We start from the raw sequence: 27,953 nt of genomic DNA on the forward strand, positions 1-27,953 counted from the left end.
TTGAGTACAAGTGAGCCGAAACAGAATGGAATAAAACGTACCCGCTGCCACCTACCAAACAGCCGCCTCCAATAAATCCGTCGTATGCAGATCTTTACCACGAAGTCAGGTAACCGGAAGAACCTTGCCAGCGTTCGACCCCCAGCCAACCACTGCCATTTTTATAGGGCGCTACCACGAATTACAATACAAATCGGCCCGCACATTTAAAGGCACAGGTACTTAAAATAGTCATACTGCCACAGTCGGAACATCTGCTCAAAATAGGAAAGTAGGAACATTTACTCAAAAAGTCATTATAAAAAAGTCACTGAAGGGTCAGCAAATCTAGGGGAAAATTTGTTATGTTAGGAAGACAGCTGCTGGCTAATTGTTACTGTACTTCTCTCCCTCTGCAGCCAAGTTTAGTTCAGTATATAAATTCAGTGCACTCATGCTTCAGAGCACTGGGAGACATGCTCACTGTTCCTAGATCAGTCCATTTCAAACACTTCTCAGTTTGCAGCATGCTGAAAGTTTCCACTGAAAACATTTGAGTAGACACGCACACAGAAGTCCTGTTTGGGTTTGGTTTAATATTATGTTTTCTGGCACCCTGTCATATTCTAGAAAAAACTGGCATTTCCTGCACGTGACATCAGAGTCACAACATCTTGCAGGAATGTAATGCCCTAAAATTAGGAACCGTTACTCAGATGATACATGTATACTAACTGTATCTAATTTCTAATATGCCGGTGGTTTAGAGAGGTCATCTTGGGTGAACGATGAAGGATCTTTAGATTGTTTACCACATTCCTAAGACTTTTCATTACTTAAACATCACATATATACCACTAACAAATTAATGCATAGTCATATTCAACCCAACAGAATAGTTTATTTATGTATTTTGTGTCATTCAAATAAAATGTTGATATGGGTCTTAACTTTATATTATTTTGTTCTGGCAGCCATACAAATACATAAACCTATTCTGAAATCTAGTTAAAATTCAATTATCGATATAGTATAAATTAACTGAAAAATCAGTGAAAATCATTTTTACACTTACAAAAGTAGCAAAAATGATGTATAATGATATAATTTTTGTTTTTGAATTTTAGAGCAAGAATAAAGAATGACTAATACACAGTGAACAGGAAAGAGAAGGGCAGAAAAGCACAATACTTCAAGAATAATAATTATATGCATTCCTGATCAACATTAGGCCATTGCTTAAAAAAAAATCTGTCTAAAAAGTTGGGGACAGATCCATAGGTACAGTGAAGACAAGCTAACTTTTTGTCTTTGGACCATGGGATACCATGTAATTGGCAAAAACATGGAACTAAGGGTAGGAATGAAACCCAGGTGTTGTGCAGCCACAATGTGATACATTTTAATTTCCCTTTAAAACATTTCAGTTGTTGTTGTTGATTCCATCACCCAAGAAACTGGAGCTAATAGAAAATAAACACACTTCACGCCAGACGTGGGTGTCCAGTTGCGGAAGAGTGAGGACTTGCCTGAGGCAGTGAGTCGAGACAACAGCTGAGGTCTCCAGTTAAAAGCATTACGGTCGGCTTCATCCTCCAACAAGCCGAAGATAGGTAAGTGCCTACCTGCCCCTTTTACCATGCTCTGCTCTTGACCAATACGTTTTACACACTAATCTTCTCTTTTCTATTCACTTTATGTCAAACAACACCTTGATACAACATGTAAACATAACATGGAATTTATACATACAGTACATACCATGGACAGCAACCATGTGCATTAAAATGTGTTTAAATATTTAATTGGATGCTATATATACAAAATTTTTACTTTTTACTACTGTATTCACACAGAAAAAAAATGTGGAAAATATCTAAACAAATGCCAAATGATGTCACATTTTTAAAATACAGATTCATGCATTAAGGGGGCAGGCCACCCCTTTATTTCATGCGCATTGAAAAAGTTTTCTAACAATCCAATTTTATTTAATCCCATTAATATTTCTTGCTAGAATGCATTGTTTTCTGACTGAAGAACCTTATACATGATTTTTGCTGTTTGTTGGGAGGTGTGTAAATAGCCTGCATCAATAAACTTCTATTAATAGAATGTCAAAGGCACTCACATATGGCGATCAAGTTTAGTATTTATGTATGTGGTAGATTATGACATATATTACACAGGAATAACAAAAAATATGAATGCATTTCTTATAACTATAAATGTAATCAGTTTCTTACATACCAAAATTTTATCCATTCCTCTACGCAATATTCCTTCACTTGTGTAATGTTGGAGGGGTTTCTTGTATTCTTTGTTTTGAGTAACTCAGTCATGGATTCTGTGTCATTACTATGATAAAAGACTCGCTTATGGTTCACCTTCAACGTTTTCACACATGGCCTGATATTCTCCTCAAAGATATATGATGTTTAATTAACTGTTGACACTATGATGGCAAGTTGGCCAGGCCCTGAGGCAGCCAAGCAGCCCCAATCCTAAACATTCCCACCACCAAGCTTCACAGTTGGTATGAGGTTCTTTTTCTCAAATGTTGCCTTTTATTGCCAAACATGACATCTGGCATTGAGGCCAAATAACACCGTCTTTCACTCCTCTGAATGAGCACAGTGTTCCAGAAGTGTTGTCACTCTTGTTGGCATTTAATTTAAAACTTCAATCTTGCGGTGATAATCTGTTTTGAGATTAGAGATATCTTCCCTGCTGGCCTCCTATGCAGGTCAAATCTGTGGAATCTCTTTCTTATGGTTGACTCCTGCACTTTCACATGGACTCTGGCAAGAGCTGCCTATAGATCTCTTGATGATACCCTTGGGGTCTTTGAGACGTCCTCATACATCTTGTGCTCGGTTCTTGGGGTGACCTGAACAGATTGCCAGTCTATTTGAGGATTATTTTACAAATAGTGGAGTGACTGATTTCAATTAACTTGGAAATACCTATAAATCCTTGCCAGACTCATAAGCATCAACAACCTCTCTTCTGGGAGCCTTGTGCAGCAGTGTTGGCATGATGGCACCATGTACCCCAATGGCTATGACCAAACAAGACCAGGGGCACAAAACACCTTAAGTTTTCCCCATAAGTATGACGCTTTCTCCTAATGGCAATTTCTCCTAAACTGAGGGATTTATTTAAGGGTGTTGGACAGAATCCCTTAAAATGTTTCCTAGGTTCAGGAAAAATCTTAAGGGATTTACTGCATTGAAAGACATTTTACAGTAGTAAAACTGTACAGTGTCACACCTGCTTATGATTATTAGCAGAAATGTTGACAAAAATATAGCCTATAAAATATAGTGTATCCATATTTCTGCATCGGAAAAATTTGCTCAGTAAGTAATGTACTTCTATCTAATATTGCCGGTGCCCAGGGTGAAACTTGTCCGCACTAATTAGTAGGATATCATTACATCATTTTTTTATTCTGTGAAATCGAAAGATCGATCTGTTAAACAGATTTAATAATTTTAAACACATCACAGGACATATAAAAAGATTAATTGACTGTGGTTCAGGGAAAATCAATTGATCGTCATTAATCTTATTCATTGGGTACTCCCAGTCGCAGGACACTCTTATCAGGATTCGTTCATTTTCTTCATTTATGACTATTATTAAGTCATAGGTGCCTTATGTTTTTTCCTTACTTTGGTTGTTAAGGTCTTTTGTGCAACCATTAAGGGAATTTTAAAGAATTCCTTAAGTATATGACTATATATATTTATAGTTATATAAATTTAAATATAATTAAGTGAACATTCGTGACCCATCACCACGAAATGAGTCTTATGGGTGTATTTATACCAGTGCGATTTAAGACTCATTTCGTGGTGATGGGTCACATTTTAAGGAAACCTTAAGGAGAAGACTTAAGGGTGTTTTGTGCAACCGACTTTATTTAAGGAAAGCTTAACTTGGACTTTATGGAAAATCTTAACTTAAGGTGTTTTGTGCAACCGGCCCCAGTTGTTTATGTAAGGTGACATTGTCATTGTAACTGCCAGCAGTTAGTCTAATAATAATCTAATCATTTGCACCTGATTTGATGCACCTGTTTCTAATTTTTAGGTTACTGTAGTAATGATCGCCGTCAAGTGTGGAAATGGATAATTAAATATAAATTTGAAGTGTAAAATTTTAATATATATATATATATATATATATATATATATATATATATATATATATATATATATATATATATATATATATACACACTAATTGAATGTCTGCTATTGCCATGTGTTTTGCTACATCTCTATGACCTTTCATAGCACAAGAGGACTATCAATGGCATCTGAAGACTACAGTGTTTACAGCGGATTGACGGAAGATGAGCTGATCTCATTGGCTGTTGAACGCAGCCTAACAGATGCCCATGTTTCTGTGGACTACGCTGGTCACAGTAAGACACCGATAGTACAGATGCAGTCAAGGCCACCTATTGCAGATTCCATTTCTGCACATCCACATGTTGCTCCACCAGCGGATGACACACCATGGTGAGCCTAGGTGGGCTGTGGTACATGAAGTACCAAAGGCCAATGTTTCATCTTACTCTGTCTTCAACTAGCCATCTGTGCACTTTAACCTTGCATGGTACATGTAAGGATTAATTTATTTACTTATGCATAAATGCATAACTTTTTAACTGGGTGGAAACTTATTTGCTTAATGTAAGAATAATTATGATCATTATATATATTTGCATTACATTTACAAATTTAGTACACACTTTTGTCCAAAGCAATGTACAACTCAGCCAAATAGCACATGACAAACATACGACTGTCAAGGAGCTAAATATGCATAAGTGTGGCTAAGCTGAGCTTCCAATGAATGCCCAGTTACAAGTTTATGCAGTATTGGAGCAGGAGCTACCCACCAGCTACACAAATAGACTTATAATTAATGACAAATCAGAATCTAATAAGACTATTTGATGGCCAGTACGTGCAACATTAGAGCATTCAAAGAACAATAAATAGTAGTGGAATTCATGGAACAGTCTTAAGGCGTTTCCTGAAGGTAAAGCAGGAGTTTGATGACCGGATATGGTTTGGTAGCTCATTCCACCACCAGGGAGCGACACTTCTCATGTGCTGGAGGGAACTCCCAGCAGCATTGATCTGCAGACTGTAGGAGGCAAGATGGGACATAGATGTTCAGGAGTTTTTAAATGGAGATGGGTGCCTGTCCACTGACCTGTAAGCCAGCACCAAGGACTTGATGTGAGTTTCAGTAGGGAGGCACTGAAGAGATACAAGGAGTGGTGTGACATGAGACCATTTTGTCTGAATAAATTACAGATATACTGCTAGGTTTTGAATCATCTGCAGTAGCCTGATGGCACAACCTGGTAAACCTGTTAGTAGAGAGTTGTTACGTCATGGGGTAACAAGTGCCTGAGCTAGAAGCTGAGCTGTTTCTTAATATAATCTTGCCATTTTCATTTGAAGGGCTGTTTTACAGTATGCCCATTTTCAACCATTTTCTGTAATTGCTTGTCCTACTCAGGGCCATGGGGGGTCCGGAGCCTATCACAGAGGCTACAGGCAGGAAACAACCCAGGATGGGTTCACTCACATGTGCACATATAACACACTAAAGGAAAAACTGGAAACGCATAATAGGTCCCATTTAACATAAACTGTATTACATGTATGATCAATTACCTGGGCCAAAAAAATGCATGACTAATGATAATTTCCCAATTCAGAGAACCAATTTATTAAAATTCTAGTGTATTATCATTCGATTCATATCCAAGTGAATTGGCTTATGAACATGATGTATGTCTCCTTGTAGCATCACTCTGAAAAATGCTCGTACAGACCCAGGTCCAGGAGCAAGAAAGTGCTATTCCTTCATCGACAGTGATGGCCAGCAGTATGCAGCTTGGAGGAGATACGATGGGTCAATGTTAGTCACCCTTGATCCGGAGGAGTAAGTGCCACTTCCGTCTGCTCTGATGCTAGATAAACCAGATGGCTTGTTATTTCAGTTCCATGCAGCATTTAGATATTGCTCCTGCTTATGCTCCACTTAAGAGGACCTCCTTCTTTTCACTTCTGGGGAAGCCTTTGCACTTAGTTCAAATATTTGGTAACACTTTATTTTAACTGCACCTTCATAATGCATTCGCAGAACATTCAGAAGCAGCATGTAAGTACCATAACATTGCAACATACCGATAACAGCTATAAAAAATTTATATATATACACAGACATACACACACACATACAGTCCCTGACAAAAGTCTTGTCGCTTGTGTACAAATTGACCTCAAGTGCCACTGAAATATATTTCTAATCAAGATTTTTTTACAAGAAATGGCTCATTTTATTCCCAACAGCTTTTGTAGTAATGTTTCAGTGCAAAACGAAACTGTCAAAAAGTATTCTAATATTGAAAGCTTGGTAAAGCCCATTGAATCAATTTTTTCAAAGACATAAGTGTTGTCGCCTTGTCATATGAGCTTCACCTGTGACTAATAATGGATCAATTAGGTCTCAGGTGTGTATAAAAAGAACCCCACTACACTAGACCTTCACATCAACTGCAACTAGACCTCTGCAAACATGCCTAAGATTCACCCTGAGACTAAAGTGTTGATCATCAAGAGGCTGAAGACTGGATCCACTGCTGATGTGGCAGACACCTTCAATGTGTCTCAGCGTCAAGTACAGAGGATAAAAAAAAAGATTTGAAGAGACTGGAGACATTTTTGACAAACCCAGGTCAGGCAGACCCCGCAAGACAACTGCTCGAGAGGACCGTTTCTTGGTTCGAAAATCCAAGGCCAGCCCATTTTCCACTGCAGCAGAGCTCCACGAGACCTGGTCACCTGAAGTCCCTGTGTCAACCAGAACAGTTTGTCGGATTCTGTCTCGAAATGGCCTCCATGGTCGAATCAGTGCCCAGAAGCCAGCACTAAACAAAAGACAATTGAAAAACCGTGTGGCATTTGCCAAGGCCCACAGCCTGCTAAAAGGATGGACGCTGGAAAAGTGGCAGAAGGTGGATTTTTCAGATGAATCTTCTGTTGAACTACACCACAGTCGCCACAAATATTGCAGGAGACCTACTGGAGCCCACATGGATCCGAGATTCACCCAGAAAAGAGTGAAGTTTGGTGGTGGAAAAATCATGGTCTGGGGTTACATCCAGTATGGGGGTGTGCGAGAGATCTGCAGGGTGGAAGGCAACATCAATAGTCTGACATGCCAAGAAATCTTAGCTACCTTTTATATTCCCAACGATAAAAGAGGCCAAATTCTGCAGCAGGATGGTGCTCCATCACATATTTCCATCTCCACATCAAAGTTTCTCAAGGCGAAGAAGATCAAGATGCTCCAGGATTGGCCAGCCCAGTCACCAGACATGAACATCATTGAGCATGTGTGGGGTAGGATGAAAGAGGAAGCATGGAAGATGAAACCTAAGAATATTGATGAACTCTGGGAGGCATGCAAGACTGCTTTCTTTGCTATTCCTGATGACTTCATCAATAAATTGTATGAATCCTTGCCAAACCACATGGATGCAGTCCTTCAAGCTCATGGAAGTCATACAAGATATTAAATTTGGATCTCACAGCACCACTACTGAATTTGCTGACATATTTTTGTATTTGCAGTACATTTGGTCAATTTCTGTATAGGCGACAAAACTTTTGTCTTGCCAAAATTTGACCTTTCTGTCTTGATTAAATGATAAATCTTTTTTCAGTGAAACTACTTCATTTCAATGCATTAAACATCATTTGGTAGGGTTTTAGCTTTTCATATGAGCTATTTGTAACATCAATTGATTAATTAAAAGTCAGGTTAATAGCAGGTGTTTCTACAAAATAGATAAGCGACAAGACTTTTGTCAGGGACTGTGTATATATATATATATATATATATATATATATATATATATATATATATATATATATGTGTGTATGTGATGAATTTTATACAATTATGACTATGGTGCTTGTTGTTCTCATGTAATGTTTGTCACTATGGTTTTTCTCGATTGCTTTGGCACATTTCATGTCACATAATTAACATTCTCAAAAATATAGCAACATTTCTCAAAACAGTTCATACATATATCACAACATTATGGTTTATAGCTACAAAAGCCTGTAACCTATCCAAAACTATTAACTCAAATCAAAGAGCTTTGATGTACTGTCAAAATTTGTGTATGCTTCCCAGCAGGGATGTAAGAGGGGGCAGGTGCCACCCCCTACTGTATGTCTTGTCCGCCCCAACTGCCCCCCCTTTTCAGTTGCTAAAACTGTTGTCATAAAAACGTGATCGGCACTACATCCATAAGCTGCTCAAATCACTGAAACAAACAGGACATGGAGAGAGATCTACTGTAGCTGTAAATTCAATCTTAGGTCCCGCAAAAACTTTGCTATGGCACTGCGCTAAAACACGCAAGACACAGAGAGCTGACAGCGTGAGCCTGCCTGCATGCAGGGTCAGAGGAGAGGAGCCACTGAACTGCACAGCGTCCGAGCTTCGCCGTTTTAAGTTCAGTCAGATACATGAATATAAGTCAAATTAGTAATGACTGTAATGTTTGCTATATTACAGTTTTTCTCCATTGGTTTGGCTCATTTCTTGAAACAGAAATGACATTCTCAAAATAACATGGACAAACCTCCAAACCTCTTGGCAAATGTTCACAACAGAATGGCATTTCTCATTCATTTTATCAAATGGCAAATGTCTTAGTACATGTCTCAAGTGTCTCAGTGCATCTTTACAAACGGTTATGTACAAGTAGCCTACAGTTCGCACAATGAGCTCACATTTAGCACATTTTCCAAATAAATAGATCTTGCTGATCTAAACTGATTAGTTGATTCTCAGTCTAATGGTTATTCTCTCCAAAACATGTCAGTATGATTTCATTGTGTAAGTCGTCATATGCACAATAGTCTGTTCAATTGTCAAAATTAGTCAAGAACATAATACCATGAAGACCATAATTGAATTCCTTGGAACGTTTGATAAATTCATGACAGTATTTGACAGTCAGGTGAAATTAGAACTTGACTAATGAAAGAGGAGTTTCCCACATCTCAGATGACCAACCAAACAGTTTGTTTAGTTACCTGACAGGTGCTGTCTATGGTTGTGAATGCTGGCAAACATGTATGTATAGAAGGTGTGCATGTGTGAGTGAATGGTGTGTGAGTGTGCCCTGTGATGGGCTGGCCCCCCATCCAGGGTTGTTCCCTGCCTCGTGCCCATTGCTTCCGAGATAGGCTCCGAACCCCCCACAACCCAGTAGGATATGCGGTTTGGAAGATGGATGGATGTATGTACAGAGCTTGGCCAGGGCTAGTACCATTTGCAGTATGAACATGGAGGTACCTCGCCAAGTAAATGAACAAGGGCAACTTCCTGCTCGAGGAAGAGGAAGAGGAGGAGGAAGAAGAGGAGGAGGAGTGAGGATGCGTGGTGGTAGAATGGGGGAAGAGGCCGAGGAGCACGAAGACACCATGATGTCCTCGATTAAATTCGGGCCACAGTTATAGACCATGTTGTCAACTATCGCCTCACAATGGCAGAGGCAGGTCGCCGAATGCAGCCTAATGTGCCTCATTCTACAATCTCCCCCATCATCCATACATTTCGCAAGGAAAACAGGTATGTACTCAGTAAATGATGGAATTATTGTATAGGAGACATTACAGTATACAGTACTGTGCATACTGTAAAGCAAGACATGTATAAACTATTCATTCCATGTGTGTGTGTGTGTAGGCCTACAGTACTGTAATTTCTTACCTCAATGTGATGTTACAGTATGATACTATGAAATGGAATTATTGATACAGTTTAGAGTAGTATTCCAGTCACTGGGCAGTGATGCATTACACCTGTAAGTAAAACAGCAATACAATTACATTGGTAACTCATTCTATAACAAATACATAAGGCATACATTACAAATTGTCATACAGTGTTGCCCTTTGACTTCTATGTCTAGGATTGGATGACAACCTCACATGGGTGGCAGAGGAAAACTTCTCAATGAATGACAAGAACAAGAGATCTGTAACATGGTGATTGCAAATAATGCTACCACACTGAGACAGATCCGTGATGCAATCCTTAAAAACAATGACAAATTCCAAAATGTCAACTATCAGTATCTCCACAATAGACCGGGTACTGAAGAAGCATCAGATGACCATGAAGCAGATTTACAGGGTACAATTTGAGAGGAACACTGACAGAGTGAAAGAGCTGCAGTACCAGTATTTCTTCAGTATTTCTCCTTCCTCTTTGTGTCAAATATTCCCTGCAGTACATCTGCATAGGCCTGTACCCCAGGTTTGGAACCACTGGAGTAGTGGCCATTAGTAGGCTATATTGAACTTGTGGAGGAGAACATAAAACAATCCTATGTAATTCCTATTACTGTTGTGTATGACTCCTCTATATGACTGATTAGATTTTTTACTCTATTATAGAGAATAATGGCACTAGAAGGGAATGAAACACCTCACATCCTGGTGTTGGCTGGTTTCAACCTGGCCAAAGGCCGCAGAAGTGGCCGTAACATCATTGGTCAGTGGGCCACGGTGGATGTCCCAGGCCAACAAGGCAGCAATTTAACAATATGTGTTGCCATATCTGAGAATGGTGCGGCCACACACATCCCCAGTTTAGGCCCATACAACACTCAAAAGCTCCTCATTTTCTTGGACCGTCTTTATACTGATCTGGTCCCAGAAAATGAGACAGGTCTCGAAGGGTCTCACCTACCACACTATGTGATCGTGTGGGACAATGTGAATTTCCACCGTGGCCCGCTCATCAGGGCCTGGTTCACTACCCACGGACGCTCATGGAGCTACTACCACCATACTCTCCTTTCCTCAATCCGATTGAGTTTTTTTTCGCTTGGAGGTGGAGAGTGTATGAACATCGGGCTGAAGACCAGAGGTCCCTGCTCCATGCAATGGATGCTGCGTGTGAGGACATCACAGGGGATCAGTGTAGGGGATGATTGAGACATTCGCACCGTTTCTTTCCTCATTGCATCACAAGGGAAAATATCCGTTGTGATGTGTACGAAAATCTATGGGCAAACAGAGCAGAACGATGAGGATGGTGGCCAGGAGAGGGAGGGTGACGACAGCGACCAGTGAAAGTCTTACTGTAGTTGTGAAACTTTATTTACAGCACTGTAGGCTAAATATAATTTTTGTTTTTAGTTTGTGTTTATATTTTGTACATATACAGAATAATGTATACATTTTCTTTTTATGTACACTGATGTATGGAAGTTACTTTATGTGTGTAAATAAAAATGGTTACAATTTCTTTGGCAGTATGAGTTCAAAGTGTGTGATGTCAAACTTTGGAGGCTGCTCTTACTATAAAATCCTTTTTTTCAGTTTTATACATAATTGTATTCTGTTAGCTAGACCTCTGCCGTAGTGACGAAACATCTATGCATTTTGACTTTCAGTGCTTACACAATGCCAAAGGGACGATGTATTTTGGGGGCACTGACTATTTATATGAGAAAGGAATTTAGTTTTGACACATGGGTAAACTGTTTATGGAGAGATGTGAGCTTTTTAGGTGAACCATGGTATTTGGGAAAAGCACTACGTGAATGCAAATGAGACATAGCAATTGAGAAAGATCTTTGAAATTTTGATGGTACTGACTCTTTATATGGGAAAGGAATCTAGTTTTGAAGCATGTGTGATCAGTTTTGGGAGAGATATGAACTTTTGCTAGTGAGCTGTAATGTTGCGCAGAACTGCAAGACTGATCTTATAGTTTTAAGAATGTAATTTCTGTTTCAAGAAATTAGCCAAACCAATGGAGAAAAACTGTAACAAAGCATGACTTGTATGCCAATGGAAATTCAGCAGTTAGAGTCCGTTACTGTAATGCTAGCTAAAAGTAGGCTGAAGCCACTCGATAAATGGAGTTCAAAGACGTGATTTCTAGGAGAATTTTAGATTTTATGAGCCAGCTTTCGTTTCAGTGAAGACAAAAAGAGCTGCAAAACACTGGTATATTTAAATCTATAACATTTAAGTAGTGGGTTGTCAGTGGGGACTGTAAGGTGTGAGTGCAGCTTTTTCTAGGGCTGCTGCGATTAGTCGATGTAGACGATGATGTCGATGCTGAAAATGTGTCGACATCGATATTTTAAAATGACGCATCATTTTACATTATTTTTTTATAAAATTACCTTTTGATTTATACTTCAATTCATTATACCAGTTGTTTTCCTATAATATCACTATGTTAGTATGGGAGTAGGTCAAATTAGCACGAAACAAAAAGGTGGTTTTACGCTGCGCAGTTTCGATGACATACTGAGGCGGTACTAGCACTATGCATGAGATACCTAAGAGAAAGTGCACAAGCGCTATTCTAAACTGGCAAACCACCGTGTTGTCTATTCCATCCATCCATCCATCCATCCATTTTCCAAACCGCTTATCCTACTGGGTCTGTTGGAGTACGCCGACTCCATCGGGTTCGTAGATGAGAAGAGATCACCCGGAGGCGTGGATGAGTTGTCCAATAACCTTTTATTCCAATAACCTTTTATTCCATTTTTTATTCCATCAGATCGATCTGGGAAGTCTGTAATACATCGTATCCCAACAGAGTTCGACTTCCTTACTATTCATGTGTGTCTTATACCCTTCTACAAGCAGCCCCCGCCCCTGTCTGTACTTTTCCACTTTCTGGCAATTTCGCCTTATCTGGTACAACATGTTGTTCAGTACGTTATTCTAGCAGCTGCTATGCCTAGCATAGGCTGAGGCTGATGTGGTACAAAGCCTAGCTAAGCTCAAAATAAATAAATCACAGGGCCCTGATGGCATCTTACCTATAGTTTTAAAAGAGATGAGGGATAATATTAGCCAACCTTTAACTTTACTATTCTAGAAATCCTTATTTGCTGGTATGGTACCTTATGATTGGAAGCATGGCAATATAACGCCCGTATTCAAAAAAGGGGATAGAAGTAATCCAGCAAACTATAGGTCAATCAGTATAACTTGCTGATCGTGTGGGACAATGTGAATTTCCACCGTGGCCCGCTCATCAGGGCCTGGTTCACTACCCACAGACGCTCATGGAGCTACTACCACCATACTCTCCTTTCCTCAATCCGATTGAGTTTTTTCCACTTGGAGGTGGAGAGTGTATAATAAGGTAATGGAAGCTATAATCCAAGGAAAGGTAATGGAAGCTATAATCCAAGTGAAAATAGTAGATTGCCTGGATTCAAATAACTTTAAATATACAATATTTAAAAATATATAATTTTCAGGGATAGCCAACATGGATTTGAGGAAGCTACAAGAGAAATTTATCACAAAAGGGCTACGATGTGATCTACTTAGATTTTCAGAAGGCCTTTGATGTTGTCCCCCACAAGCGGCTCTTGCTTAAGCTCAAAGTTGCAGAGATTTTAGGAACTGTAGCAGCTTGGATCTACTGGTTAACAGACAGGAAGCAGCGAGTAGTTATTAGAGGCACAATGTCACAGTCAGCCTGCGTTCATAGTGGAGTACCACAGGGTTCAATTTTAGGACCACTGTTGTTCCTAATTTACATTAATGATATTGACACCAATACATATAGTAAACAGGTTAGATTTGCAGACGACACCAAGGTGGGTGGTGTAGCAGATATTGAATTAGCAGCACAGTGGCTACAACGGGATTTTGATTTAATTAGCGACTGGACTGATTTCTGAGTGGATGAAATTTAATGTAGATAAATGTAAGGTAATCCATGCAGGGAGCAGAAATATAAAGTAAAGATATTTTATGGGTTCCACTGAATTAATGGTAACTGATTATGAGAAATGTCCTTAAAAAGGACATTGTGGCCTTAGAAAAGGTGCAGCGTAGGGCCACAAAAATGATTCCTGGTCTTAGAGGAATGTCATACGAGGAACGGTTACTTGAGCTAAATCTGTTCAGTCTCAAGCAAAGGAGACTGAGGGGAGACATGATCCAGGTATATAAGATTCTAACAGGTTTGGATGCTGTTCAACCAAATAGTTACTTCAGCATTAGTTCAAATACACGAACTCGTGGCCATAGGTGGAAATTAGTGGGAGAACATTTCAAACTGGATTTAAGGAAGCACTTCTTTACACAGCGCGTAGTCAGAGTATGGAATAGTCTTCCGGATAACGTAGTGCAAGCTGAATCCTTGGGTTCCTTTAAATCAGAGCTAGATAAGATTTTAACAACTCTGAGCTATTAGTTAAGTTCTCCCCAAGCGAGCTTGATGGGCCGAATGGCCTCCTCTCATTTGTATAGTTCTTATGTTCTTATGTTCTTAAATACCTCGGTGTGTATATTGATGCTTCCATGTCCCACTCTGGCCAGTGTGGGGAAGCAATAAAAAAAGTCCAATAGGATGTTGGGTTACATCTGTAGGTGTGTGGAGTTTAAGTTAAGGGAAGTGATGCTACGATTAAATTCCTTGGTAAGACCCCTCCTAGAATATTGTGTGCAGGATTCGTCACCATACCTTAAAAAGGACATTGCTGCCTTGGAAAGGGTTCATCATAGGGCTACAAGAATGATTCCTAGTCTTAGAGGAATGTCTTATGAGTAGAGGTTAGCTGAGCTGAATCTGTTTAGCCTCGAGCAAAGGAAACTAAGGGGGGACATGATCCAGGTATATAAGATTCTAAAAGGTCTGGATGCTGTTCAGCCAAATGGCTACTTCAAAATTAGTTTAAATACTTGAACTCATGGCTATAAGTGGACACTAGCAGGAGAACATTTTAAAACAAATTTGAGAAAGAACTTCTTTACACAGCGTGTAGTTAGAGTATGGAATAGTTTTCCTGTTAGTGTAGCGCAAGCTAAAAGCCTGGGTTCCTTTAATTCAGAGCTAGAAAAGATTTTAATAACTCTGAGCTATTAGTTAAGTTCTCCCCAAAGGAGCTTGATGGGCCGAATGGCCTCCTCTGGTTTGTAAATGTCTTATATTCTTATGAGTAAACCCAAATTTATGAAATAATATGGCTAATGTCATTTCATATAAAGGGCACTATTCGGTGCATGGACAGACAGACAGACAGACGACAGACAGACAGCCATTATTTATTCCAGAGGGAAAGCAGTATAATGCATGATGTAAGTGTCTTTGCTAGCAAGGGCCTAATGACATTTCCTGTCCAGTTCAGACTTAAGAGCTTTGCTTAATGGCCAAAAACACATGAGTATTCTGCTGAGGCTGAGCACGAACTGGCAAGTTTCTGATCACAGGCTTAGAGACTTAGTCTGCTGACCCATATTCTGTTCCTGGAAAAAAAAACCTTGGCCTAAAGTCAATGGTGCAGTATTTCACTGATATTTTAAGGGTATACTTTGGGACACACTTAAAGTGGAATTAAAGGGAGAAATTATTTCTTACTCTGCAATGATATGAAAGAAGAGTACAGGCCTCTCAAAATTTAGTGACATATTTATAGACAAAATCTTTGCCCCTTTCAAGTGAGGTCTCCAGAAAAATTGACATGCCCAGATTAAGTCTATTTCATTACTGTCACACCGGAGGCTCATAAAAACAGAGGATCCACATGGAGGAGACAGGAGGGGGGGTTATTAGGAAGTAAAGTCAACCAGAATTGGAATCAGCAAGTGATAATTGTAGTGGAGTTATGTTAGTGAAGTTGAAAGGTGGGGGATTCAGTCCTATGAAGACACATGAGACAAGGAACAAGAACACGGGCAGATCAGGCAGGCAGGCAGGCACAGGCAGGGCAGAAGCAGAAGAAGGGATGATGGGAGCAGGAGCAGGCAGGAGGAGAGGAGGCAGGGCAGGAGCAGAAGCAAGCAGGACCGGAGTAGACAAGGCAGGAGCAGACAGGATGAGAGCAGGAAGGGCAGCGGTGGGAGCAGACAAGATGGGAGTAGGCAGAGTGGGGGCAGGCAGGGCAGGAGCAGACAGGGCAGGAGCAGACAGGATGAGAGCAGGAAGGGCAGCGGTGGGAGCAGACAAGATGGGAGTAGGCAGAGTGGGGGCAGGCAGGACCGGAGTAGACAAGGCAGGAGCAGACAGGATGAGAGCAGGAAGGGCAGCGGTGGGAGCAGACAAGATGGGAGTAGTCAGAGTGGGGGCAGGCAGGGCAGAAGCAGACAGGGCAGGAGCAGAGAGGGCAGAAGCAGACAGGGCGGGAGCCGAAGCAGGCAGGGCAGGGACGGGAGGTGACAGGGTGGGAGCAGACAGAGCAGGAGCAAAACCATGCAGAATGGAGAGCAGAAGCAGGCAAGGTGGGGATGGGAGCAGACAGAAGGGGAACAGACAGGGCAGAAGCAGAAAGTGCAGGGCTGGGAGTATACAGGGCAGGGGCAAAAGCAGGCAGGATGGGAGTATGATATTGGCTTGTCCAAATGTTGTGCAGAAAACTTTAAACGAGCTCTGAAGTGGTCATTGGCTCTTGAATTATTCAGATTATTCTTTTGACTCCTCTGTCAGAAATCTTGCGAGGAGATCATGATTATGGCCGGTTTATGGTGAAATGATGTTCTTTCCAATTACGGATTATGGTCCCAACCGGTGCTCACTAGAACATTCAGAAGTTTACAAATATATCTGTAGCCAAAGCCATCACTATGGTTTGCAACAATCAGGTTGCGAAGGTGAGCTCTTTGCTTCTACCCATTATGAGTTGCTTCTTGTGTGACACCTTGGTAATGACAATCCTTTTTATAGGTTTTATGTGGCTTTCCATGCCTTTTTGCACCTTCTTTCTTCATGTATTCAATACTTATTCACTGTGTCATTTCACTTTATTACACATAACTTAATTTATGGACTTATTTGTTTTGAGTTTTTGTATGTGTGGATTACTTAGGTATTTACTGACATCTGGCGTAAATTTTATGTCAATAGCCGCATTAGAAATATATTTACTGAGAAAAACATTGATGCGTTCAATACTTATTTTCCATGCTCCATATGCAAATAGTTTTTTACAATTGTCATTATTTGGTGCAATTTTCAGTTGCTTTAGTCTTGTTGGTCAAAGTAGATTATGTAGTTTTCCACTGTAATAATTTTACACCTAAAACTACACTATATTGTCAAAAGTATTGGGACACATGCCTTTACACACACATGAACTTTAATGACATCCCATTCTTAATACATAGGCTTTAATATGGAGTTGGCCCACCTTTTGCAGCTATAACAGCTTAAACTCTTCTGGGAAAGGCTGTGATTATGGGAATTTCTGACCATTCTTCCAGAAGAGCATTTGTGAGATCAGGCTCCGATGTTGGTCAAGAAGGCCTGGCTCGCAGTCTCCGCACTAATTTGTCCCAAAGGTGTTATATTGGTTTGAAGTCAGGACTCTCTGCAGGCCAGTCAAGTTCCTCCACACCAGACTCACTCATCCATGTCCTTATGGACCTTGCTTTCTGCACTGATGCGCTGTCATGTTGGGACAGGAAGGGGCCATCCCCAAGCTGTTCCCACAAAGTTGGGAGCATGAAATTTTCCAAAATGGTTTTGAATGCTGCAATATTAAATGTTCCTTTCACTGGAACTAAGGGGCCTAGCTCAACCCCTGAAAAACAACCCCACACCATAATCCCCCCTCCACCAAACTTTACACTTGGCACAATGCAGTCAGGCAAGTACCGTTCTTCTAACAACCGGTAAAGCCCAGACTCTTCCATCGTATTGCCAGACAGAGAAGCGTGATTTGTCACTCCAGAGAACACGTCTCCACTGCTCTCATAGAGTCCATAGGCAGCATGCTTTACACCACTGCATCCGACGCTTTGCATTGCACTTGGCTTAGATGCAGCTGCTCGGCCATGGAAACCCATTCCATTAAGTTCTCTATGCACTGTTCTTGAGCTTATCTGAAGGCCACACAGAGTTTGGAAGTCTGTAGTTACTGACTCTGCAGACAGTTGGTGACTTCTGCACACTGTGCGTCTCAGCATGCGTTGTTCCCGCTCTGTGATTTGATGCGGCCTGCCACTTAGTGGCTGAGTTGCTGTTGTTCCCAGTTGCTTCCATTGTGTTATAATACCAATAACAGTTGACTGTAGAATATTAAGTAGCGAGAAAATTTCACGAATGGACTTATTGCACCGGTGGCATCTTATCATGGTACCATGCTTGAATTCGCTGAGTTCCTGAGAGTGGCTCATTCTTTCGTAAATGTTTACAGAAGCAGCCTGAATGCATAGGTGCTTGATTTTATACACCTGTGGCTATGGAAACAATTGGAACATTTGTGCACGTTACAGGCTTTTGCAGTTAAACCACAGTGTCATGCTATACGCGTATACTGTTTTGAGAAATGCTCTTACAGTCTTAACAATGTTAAATATATTTCATGAAATGCTCCAAAGCAATTGAGAAAATCTGTAAATGAATGCAGATCTATTTTATAGGCCCTTAGATCCTGTTGTTAAAGCAATCAAGACCGGTGCTGTGAGTACTCTGATTGAGATGGCAAAGACTGGAATATGCCTGACAAAACAAAATAAGCAAGGCTGGATTTTTCTACATGAGGCTGCATACCGTGGCCAAACAGAATGCCTCAAGGTTTTGCTAAAACGTGAGTTCATCTCTGTACTTTTTAAATGCAGCAATATGTTTTTTTGGAGGTAAAGAATCAGTGACAAAATATCTCATTCCAAAAAGCACTTACCTGTATCATGTACGGCAAGAGATGCATGATGGTTACATGTCTGTGTATTCTGTGTTTCCCCATATGTAGTCGATCACAAGGTGATCAACGCTCGCACCTTCGAGGATGAGACACCTCTCTTCTTGGCTGTGTCTTTTGAGCATATAGCCTGTACCCAGTGGCTCCTGGAGAGTGGAGCAGATCCTGACATCAGCAATAAGGAGAAAGAAACTCCTCTCTACATAGGTACAATCAGACAGAAATCTTCACAATTTATTTCCTACTGGAAGTTACAGATCAATGTGGATATCAAGTTTAATTATTATAGGGATTTTTTTTTCTTGATGCAAGTTGGTCATAAAAACATTGAAATTTCTCATAAATGGAAAAACAGGGGGGCATGTGTGGCTCAGCCGACAAGGCCTACTGTATGTGCTTATGATAAGAAGCTTTCAGCTTGGCCTCAGCAAAGTAGTCACATGTCCGTGGGCCCTGGAGCAAAGCCCTTAGTCACCCACTTCCTGAGTGCTGCAGGGTGACTGACTCTTCACTGTGACCCCAAGATTGCTCTCACTTGAATATATTTCTCTGTGTCTAATGGGGAGCAAGATGGGGCACAGGGATTACAGTTTTTTTCAATTACTAAGATACATTCTGCAATACTGTAGTCACTTTCTCAAAACTCTTAACACAGTCTAGAATACCAACATGCAGCTTAGTCAAACGGTTAATCTCACCTCCAAAATACACTACAGCCATCAAAACAGTTAACCTATGTCTCACAATAGACTCATACCACCAAAACAGTAGCACTTAATTTCTTTCTGGGAGAACTCTACATCCACACACAAAAGAATGCCTTACAAAACACTAACAACAGACAGCATGGTGAGCTTTGAAGCAAAATTGAAAACACAGGTTGCAAAAGTTAAGCCCAGCCAGCAGACAGTAGTCATCATTTAAACACCATGACTCAAAACTAGCCACACATGTTTCTAAATAAGGGAAGAAGCCAAACTAAAACATAGAATACATTCCAGATGAGAGTGCAAGTACCACAGGTGAGTTACAAAGGCAGTAAACAGAGGATTCTTCCTGCATCACCCAGCAAGAAAGAGCATTTTCTGTGATGCAGACAAAGTACTCTGTCCTGACCCAGCCGTGAGACGTGATGATGAGGCAGAATGAATATTCTTCCTTTACTCAGGCTTGGCAGTTGCACAACATTTTACTGTAACATGCCTCATCTGGATTTTTTTTCTTTGTCCTTTACAGTAACTTTTTCGGAGTACTGAATGCTGCAAACATTACATAAGTTTGGCAAGCAGTGTTTGCTTTTGAGCAAAGGTAATACGGTTTTGGGAATATTGTCTGATTTTGCAAGATGAGTCAAAGGTATTGCGAGTGTAGCTTAAATTTTAGGGTTTGTGTTTAGTGTTTTGAGAAAGGGAGAGATTTTAGGAAATGTATTTTAGCAATTCAGAAAAACTGTTGTATAATTGTATACAAATATTTTTGGTAGACAAAGCTTTTTTTTTTTACTATAGCCTTTTGCTTTCCAATTTTGCAGCTCAACCTGCATAAGACCACATCCACAGTAAATGTTTCTCTACTTTTTTTCTCTTTTTGCTGTAGTGTGTAATGACTGCTCAGTAGTGTTTATGTACCAACTGGTTTGCTGTGTGATCTGTGTGATTTTTCTGCCTAGATGTCTAAACTGATTGCTAATTTCTGTCTCAGTGACCATGGCAATTCTGTTAGCCCATAATGTTTCACCCACATAGCCTGTGAAAGACAGAATCTGGACATTGTGCAGCTGATCCTGAAGTTCAAAGGCAAGGTGAATAAAATCTGCCAGCAGGGCTATACAGCTCTGCATGAAGCCGTGTGGCGTGACAACCTGGAGATCTGTCACGCTCTGCTGGAGGCCGGGGCCGACATCAGCATCCCCAACAAATATGGCATTACTCCTCTCTTTGCAGCTGCACAGGGAGGATGTGTCAATGTGTTGCGCTTCCTCATAAGGCATGGTAAATATACACTTCGATGCTAGTCCAGAATCTCTCCCGTTTGGCGAAGGAGCCCATTCATTGCGCGGTTTGTCATTGAGAGAGGAAGTCTCTTGTTTATCGTTCATTCTTTAGAGCTGTATAAATTCAGTTATAGGTTTACTTTCTAGTGAATCATATGCTTGTTTACAGCACACTCTTGCATGCCTCACTGGCTCTCACTGGCCATAGCTAAAGAGGGGGTGCACAGGGGGAAAAATGTTCTTTCAAGTTACATTTCTGAGGACAAGGAGAAGAACAAAAAAAAATGCGTATACTTCCCCACAAACAAATTGTTCCCTATTATCACACCATTACTGTCTTTTTGTTTCAGGCGCGGATGTGAACAGCCAGGCAGCTGATGGAGCCACAGCTCTCTATGAGTCTAGCAAGAATGGCCATGAAGAGGTTGTGAAAATTTTGCTTTCACGAAATGCTAATGCTAACATATGTGCCAGAGGAGGACTGCTTCCGCTGCATATTGCTGCCAAACGCGGAAATGAAAGGTACAGAGCCTAACCATATATTTGGAGTAAAATGTTTAGGAATAACACAAAATATATATATATAAATTAAAGTGCAACTGTTTTGGGAAGCACAGTAACTCGGTGAGTAGAACTAACACACAGGTTTACTGTTTCAGAGGTGGATTTTATTTCAACCAACCAGTTGAATATAATGAGTCACTCAACTGCTTGGTTGAAACAAAATCCTGGTTTGGATGTTTACTTTCTGGACCTGAAATGTCCGCTTCTGTACGGCTCTGAGTGAAGTGTGTATAGAGTTTGCCCTTTACAGTCAAATCTAGGATTAATGTAAACTTCAGTACTGGAAATTAAACATAAGCTAAAAGAAATTTCTTGGCCTAGCAAAACAGAGCCCAATAGCAGATCAATAAATATCTCCTGAATGTCCAGATATCCCACCTCTCCTGCAACTTCTGAGAATCTGCTATAAATTGACAGCAGCTGCCTGACATATGTGAATGATGTGCAGTATCATAGTTTGGTAATCAGTTTTTTTGCTCTGTATGTTTTGCCACTAGCACCTCACCACCTATTTTGACATGTTACTTCTTTCATTCATTTCATGGCTGGGGTGTTCTCCCTCAGCCATTTCCCTGATATCAGTATGCCTATAGGCTTGTTCAAACTTACTGGTGAACCATCCACATTCCTGTATATTCATATGTCTTGCGTAAACTTTCCAGGCAACTGTACATTTTGATGCAAGGCCTGGGGTAGCGCTGTAGAGCAAAGCTGCTCTTAATTCACATCTATGAAGTTTGGTATGGATGTTATATTAAAAATAAGAATTTTCAAGTCATATGCTCCCTCACACATAGTCTCTGAACGCGACCTCGGCGACAAAAATGATGTCACCAGAGCTGTGTGTGGTGGTGCATTTGCATCTAGAATAAGTATGATAAGGTGGGATGTCTGAAGGTGTGTGTATGAAAGTGTGGCCCCTATGAGAATCATCTGGACATGACACTGGTCATTATTTAAAAGCTTGATTCCTCAGCCCCTCTCTTCTCCAACCAGAATTGTGTCCATGCTGATCCCGGTCACTAGCAAGGTCCTTGTGAGGCATAGTGGGATCAGTCCCCTTCACCTGGCTGCAGAACGCAACAGGAATGAGGTTCTAGAGACTCTCATAGAGGCAGGCTTTGATGTTAACGCCATGTTGTCCCACGACCGCTCCAAGATGTACGAGGACCGCCGCAGCACTGCACTCTACTATGTCATCTGCAACAACAACACTGAAGCTGCCACTATGCTCCTAGAAGCTGGTGCCAACCCCAACCTGGACACCTTTAACCCCTTGCTGATTGCCGTGCGTCAGGGCTGCATACGGACAGTCACTTTGCTGATAGAGCATGGGGCCAATGTCAATGCCTACATCCCCACCCACCCCACCTCCTTCCCTGCTGCGATTATGTTCTGCATGAAGTACCTGACCCTGCTCAAGTACCTGCTGGATAATGGATGTGATGCCCAGTCCTGCTTCCATTGTGAGTATGGCAGTGGCCCACATCCTCCGATCAAGACCTACCACAGACCCAGGGATGACATACGCTACAATGTTGATGTGCAGGACTACATTCCAGTGCAGGTAAGATCTCAGATTGCATGCTGTGCATGGCACAACTGCCCGTGTACAGATTCCATTCCAATAAAGATATGAATGAAAACATATGTACAGCACAGTGATGGAAATCATAATTATTGGCTATATTAGTCACAGAAGAAAAACTTAAACTTAACTTTGTTGAGAAAAGTTTTACACAGCCCAGATGCTCAAATTCATATAGCATATAATATGCATAAAAAAATGCATTAATATCAATTTCATATGCATACATACACATTTGAGTGCAAAAGTTGCATCCCCTTACTTTGAAAAGAGAAAAGGAATAAAACAAAGAAAATATTCATCAACACAATATTTAATGCATGGTTAGTTTTACAAATGTTCCTGCAACATCAAGTGTCACAAAATGACCAAAGAATACATACAGTAAAAACAAAGTGATACTGAAATAATGAAAATAGAATCAGTCCATAAGTTTGCATCCCCTGTTCTGTAATACATTGTATGTCCTCTCTTTTCCTTTATAACCTTCTCCAACCTCTTTGGGTAACTTCCGCGCAGCTTTTGTATCAGGGCGAATCAGTGCATCATTGCTTGCCATTGTAGCCTATTACATACTGTATGTTCCTACCCTCACATACAGTATGGTCACGAGCTATGGGTAGTGACCGAAAGAACGAGATCGCGAGTGCAAGCGGTCCAAATGAGTTTTCTCCGCAGGATGGCTGGGCTCTCCCTTAGAGACAGGGTGAGGAGCTCAGTCATTCGGGAGGGACTCAGAGTAGAGCCGCTGCTCCTCCGCATCGAGAGGAGCCAGATGAGGTGGCTCGGGCATCTGCTTAGGATGCCTCCCGGACGCCTCCCTGGTGAAATGTTCCGGGCATGTCCCACTGGGAGGAGGCCCCGGGGAAGACCCAGGACACGCTGGAGGGACTATGTCCCTCGGCTGGCCTGGGAACGTCTCGGGATCCCCCCAGAGGAGCTGGATGAAGTGGCCGGGGAGAGGGAAGTCTGGGTTTCCCTGCTGAGACTGCTGCCCCCGCGACCCGACCTCGTATTAAGCGGGAGATGATGGATGGCTTTAAGCAGTGTTGCCCTTTTTTGACCGATTAAGGATAAAATACATACAATGGGGAAAACTGACCTACAAGTTAGCAAGAAAGCCTCCTCCAATGGCCGACACAAAGCTAATGAAATACTAGCATAAGCTGGCTTTTTGACAGGTTAAATCGGTAGAAATATACCATGACACTATGAAGGTATCTGTGATGCTGTTTGTTAAGCTTAAGATTCCAATTACTAACTCAAACATGCAATATTAAAGTAGGATCTCCGAAACATGTTAACTTAGTGTAAGATTTCTTTACTCCGATTTGACAGAGCATGAAACTGACTGTTCTCTCATCGACTGGCCAGTGATCATCTTCGTCTTCCAAAGCAAACAGCGGAGAAATCAGCCACTGTTTCCACTTCCAAAGTCTCAAAACTCAACCTGTCAAGCAAGCAAGTGTTATGCAGATATGAGCATGTTGAGATGGTCTAGTGAGTACATAGAGAGGATGGGTTTTGAGACTAAATTAACACCGAGCAAGCGAGTGTTGTGCAGACACGAGCCCATAATGAGGATGGGTTTTCTAGTCGTGTGTTTTGAGACAAATTAAGCGCCATGTTGTCTGCCTTTCCCCCTCAGTTCTGTGAGATAATTTCCACGCCTTCAGTGAGTCGCTGGGCAGGACCCATCATTGATGTCCTCCTGGATTATGTTGGCAATGTGCAGCTGTGTGCCAGGCTGATAGAGCATCTGGATAGCTATGAGGACTGGAGCGTTATCAAGGAGAAATCAAGTAAGCATGTCGAAATCACCCACCGTTTTATTATGTTTAAATCATTTATAAGGTCCTTGCAGAAACTGACATTTAACCACTTATAACACATTTGTCGCTTCTCACCAGACCAGCATATACCCCATGCCATTTATATACACTGCCGGACCAAAATAAGGTGAAGTCACCTGAATCTACCGAATGGCCAGGTTATTCCATCAATAAATCATTTCTTACCTAAAGGCATGGGCATATTCCAGGATGATAATGCCAAGTTTCAGGGGGATCAAACTGTTAAAGAAGGGTTTAGGGAGTTCAAGGAATCATTTTCACATGTGAATTGGGCAGCACAGAGTTTTGATCTTAACCCCACTGAAAGTCTTTCAGATGTGCTGAAGAACACTTTACAGAGTAGTTCAACTCACCTATTATAAATACAAGATCTTGAGAAATTAATGCAAATCTGGATGGAAAAAAAAAAAAGTTTGAGATGTTGCATAAACACATGGAAACAATGCATTAATGAATGTGCACCGCATTCAACGTTAGGTGGGACCGCATTCAAAGGCGGTCCAACAAAATATTAAACAGTACGACTTGTTTTTCAGCCAGGCAGTGCGAAAATATATACACTTAGATACGGTGGCCAACAAGTGTCAATGCGCTGCAAATTCAGACAACGGTCACGAAACAGGTTGGCTCGGGCAGGCATCGGACATGGCATCATGCAGGTGGGGAACAGAGGATGGACGACCCTCTTGTGGCTCACGAGACAGAAGGTGTTCATTTAACAAAAACAGAAAACACTGGGAAACACTACTACAAAAAAAAAAAAAAAAAAAAAAACCCATAAGGAGTCAAAATGGGCAGGCAGCCGGGCAATACATCATAAATCTAACAAACATACATTAAAGAAAGACCAATGACCCTAGGAAGAACAAAGCAGGATCAGGAACTTATATACAAAAACTAAACCGGATAACGACACAACAGGAGTGAGACAGACAATTAACCAATCTGGGAGGGGGCAGGGCAACGAGCAATCAGGTAAACACAGAAGGGCAGGCACAAGAACAGGCAACAGCTGAAACTCATAATTAAACTCAGGGAACTCTAACAAAGAAACAAAGAAACAGAATCTACACTAGGGGAATAACAAAAACGCAAGCACAGAGTACAAAACATGAAACTCATACAAATTAAACACTTGGGAACAAAATACAAAAACAGAGGAGGTGGAATTTGAACACAAGACAAAGGAGTTCACAGGCAAGTGCATGCTCAACAAGTTGAGCCACAGAGTGGGGCAACAGGAACTGACCCTGAGAACAACAGAAAGTCTGAAAACACATACAAAACAAAAAAATGCTGCAAGTCCACTCACAACCCAATGGAAGAGAGCCACAACAAAATGGTGTGAGCCAGAATGCAGCTGAAGTTTCAGGGGGCAGTGAAACAAACTGGCTGGGTGGTATATAAAAATTTTATGGTATATTGATATATTTTCAAAATGAGATTTAGGATGATACCTCATATACTTTTATTGAGTGTAAAAATTATTGTCCTATTCTGAATAGATATAAATTCCTTCCTTGTTGCAAACAATGCAAGAGCTGTGAATGATATGTTTGATTCCCAGAATTAACAGCTAAATTGAAACCATTCATTTAGCGACTCATGGGGAAATCTGATGGGTTATAATGACCCAAATACTGAGCAAGTTGTGTAAGCAGAGCAATCTGGTTATTAAAAACACACGTAAACACTTTAATCTGGTTATCACAGGTAAATGTAGTCATAATCAGTAAAAAAAAAAAACAGAGATCTTGCTTAGTGACTTAGGAAACTGTATGTCCCTCATCTCCTTGGTATAGTCCATAGGGTTCGGTGATTAAAAACCATATCTTGGTATTTTTAGACAAAATAGTGATATTCAATATTTTATATGAAGTGTGCTAAATTGTCCGTTTTTAAACAAAACCACATGTGAGATATCATAAACAGTTTTATTAAAACAATATTTGGTTAAAATGAAATGCGAAAACAGGGCTTTAATTGCTGTTTGCAAAAATACAGCTATTCAGTACTTTTTCTTTATTCCAAACAGAATAAAGACAAAAAATAAATTGCCGATGGGTTGGCAATATGAGCAATTCAAAAATCTCCATTGTAAATTTCATATGTTAGTTTCATGTCATTTGAAATGAATTTGCACCATTTTTTACAAAAGGTAAGACTGAATGCACCTGAAAATATCAAATGGTATAACCACAAAAGAATGAGAAATATCAAATATTTGAGCCATCTACAGTTTATGTAAGTATACTCAAAAAAATAATTACTTCATTTTAATATGGCTGGGGAAATCATGCTCCGGACACATACAAATTTGGGTCCTCAAACACATGAAATAAATGTTTCTGAAGAATTGGCTTAACATTTAGTGTGTGAATGTGAAAAGGTGATGCATTCTGTATGCTTTATCTCTAATGTGAAAAATCAAAAGGAGTGTAATTCTCAAATTGGCATTAATAGGAAACAGCATAAGACTGATTATTTAAATAAGGATCAGTGTTTTCATGCTCAAACTCACCCTACTGTTTACAAACTCAGAAAGGTATGTGATATTTTCTGAATTTTGTGACTTTTCAGTTCTTCCACGACCCCTAATGCAATTATGCAGACTCAAGATTCTCAGTTTGTTAGGGGCGGAGAGGATGCAGCTCATGGATTCCTTGCCAATCCCTGGAAGACTATTAAAATTCCTGAGACATGAGGAGCGCTCATCACAGTTATGAAGTGAACAATCTGCCATTATTCCCCAACATTAAAGATACAAAATCACTGCTTGGATGGATGCTCTGTTTGCTATCTGTCAAGTAATTAACTTATTTATAATGTGTATATTTCTGCTCTTTCATTGTTGTATTTATTACTCATATATTGTCCATTCATATTTATATTGCACTGCTTTGTCCAGATTTGTCCTATTGTCCCCTGATGTACCTGTCTCCTCCCCTGCAATTGTGGGACAATAATTTCACTGTTTCCCTCCAAACATATGTGACAATAAAACTTTATTTGACTTTACATTTACTGCACCTTCATAATGCTTTTATATTGCATTCATAAAACATTCAGTGCACCTTCATGATGTATTAATGAAGTATTCATAAACATCATGTATGTATACCATAACATCCTAACATCTAACAGCTTTAACATACATTAATAACAAACATTGCATGATTATACAATTATAATGTTTGTTATTATTATCTAATGTTTGTCATTAAT

At 40.5% G+C, this 27,953-nt stretch overlaps 1 protein-coding gene across 2 annotated transcripts; it reads left to right on the forward strand.

Annotated features, from left to right (window-relative positions):
* Positions 1-1,437: 1,437 nt before the first annotated feature.
* Positions 1,438-27,746, forward strand: LOC125723769 (ankyrin repeat and SOCS box protein 2-like). Of its 2 annotated transcripts, XM_049000501.1 has the most exons (10): positions 1,438-1,592; positions 4,284-4,511; positions 5,818-5,955; positions 18,453-18,619; positions 18,782-18,937; positions 20,476-20,721; positions 21,074-21,245; positions 22,284-22,854; positions 24,524-24,677; positions 27,309-27,746. In XM_049000501.1, exons 2-10 carry the CDS (start codon positions 4,300-4,302, stop codon positions 27,452-27,454), a joined length of 1,962 nt encoding a protein of 653 aa, XP_048856458.1. In that variant the 5' UTR covers positions 1,438-1,592; positions 4,284-4,299; the 3' UTR covers positions 27,455-27,746. The 2 variants fall into 2 exon arrangements, with proteins under 2 accessions (XP_048856458.1, XP_048856460.1); XM_049000503.1 differs by lacking the exons at positions 24,524-24,677; positions 27,309-27,746 and adding an exon at positions 23,554-23,760.
* The last annotated feature ends 207 nt before the right edge of the window (positions 27,747-27,953 follow it).

This window comes from Brienomyrus brachyistius, unplaced genomic scaffold (genome assembly GCF_023856365.1).
Source record: "Brienomyrus brachyistius isolate T26 unplaced genomic scaffold, BBRACH_0.4 scaffold51, whole genome shotgun sequence".
Classification (NCBI taxonomy): domain Eukaryota; kingdom Metazoa; phylum Chordata; class Actinopteri; order Osteoglossiformes; family Mormyridae; genus Brienomyrus; species Brienomyrus brachyistius.

Coding starts and splice junctions, on each gene's coding strand:
- LOC125723769 (XM_049000501.1), top strand. CDS start 4,300: ATGGCATCTGAAGACTACAGTGTTTACAGCGGATTGACGGAAGATGAG. Junction 20,722..21,073: donor GCGCTTCCTCATAAGGCATG/GTAAATATACAC, acceptor TTTTTGTTTCAG/GCGCGGATGTGAACAGCCAG. Junction 21,246..22,283: donor GCCAAACGCGGAAATGAAAG/GTACAGAGCCTA, acceptor TTCTCCAACCAG/AATTGTGTCCATGCTGATCC.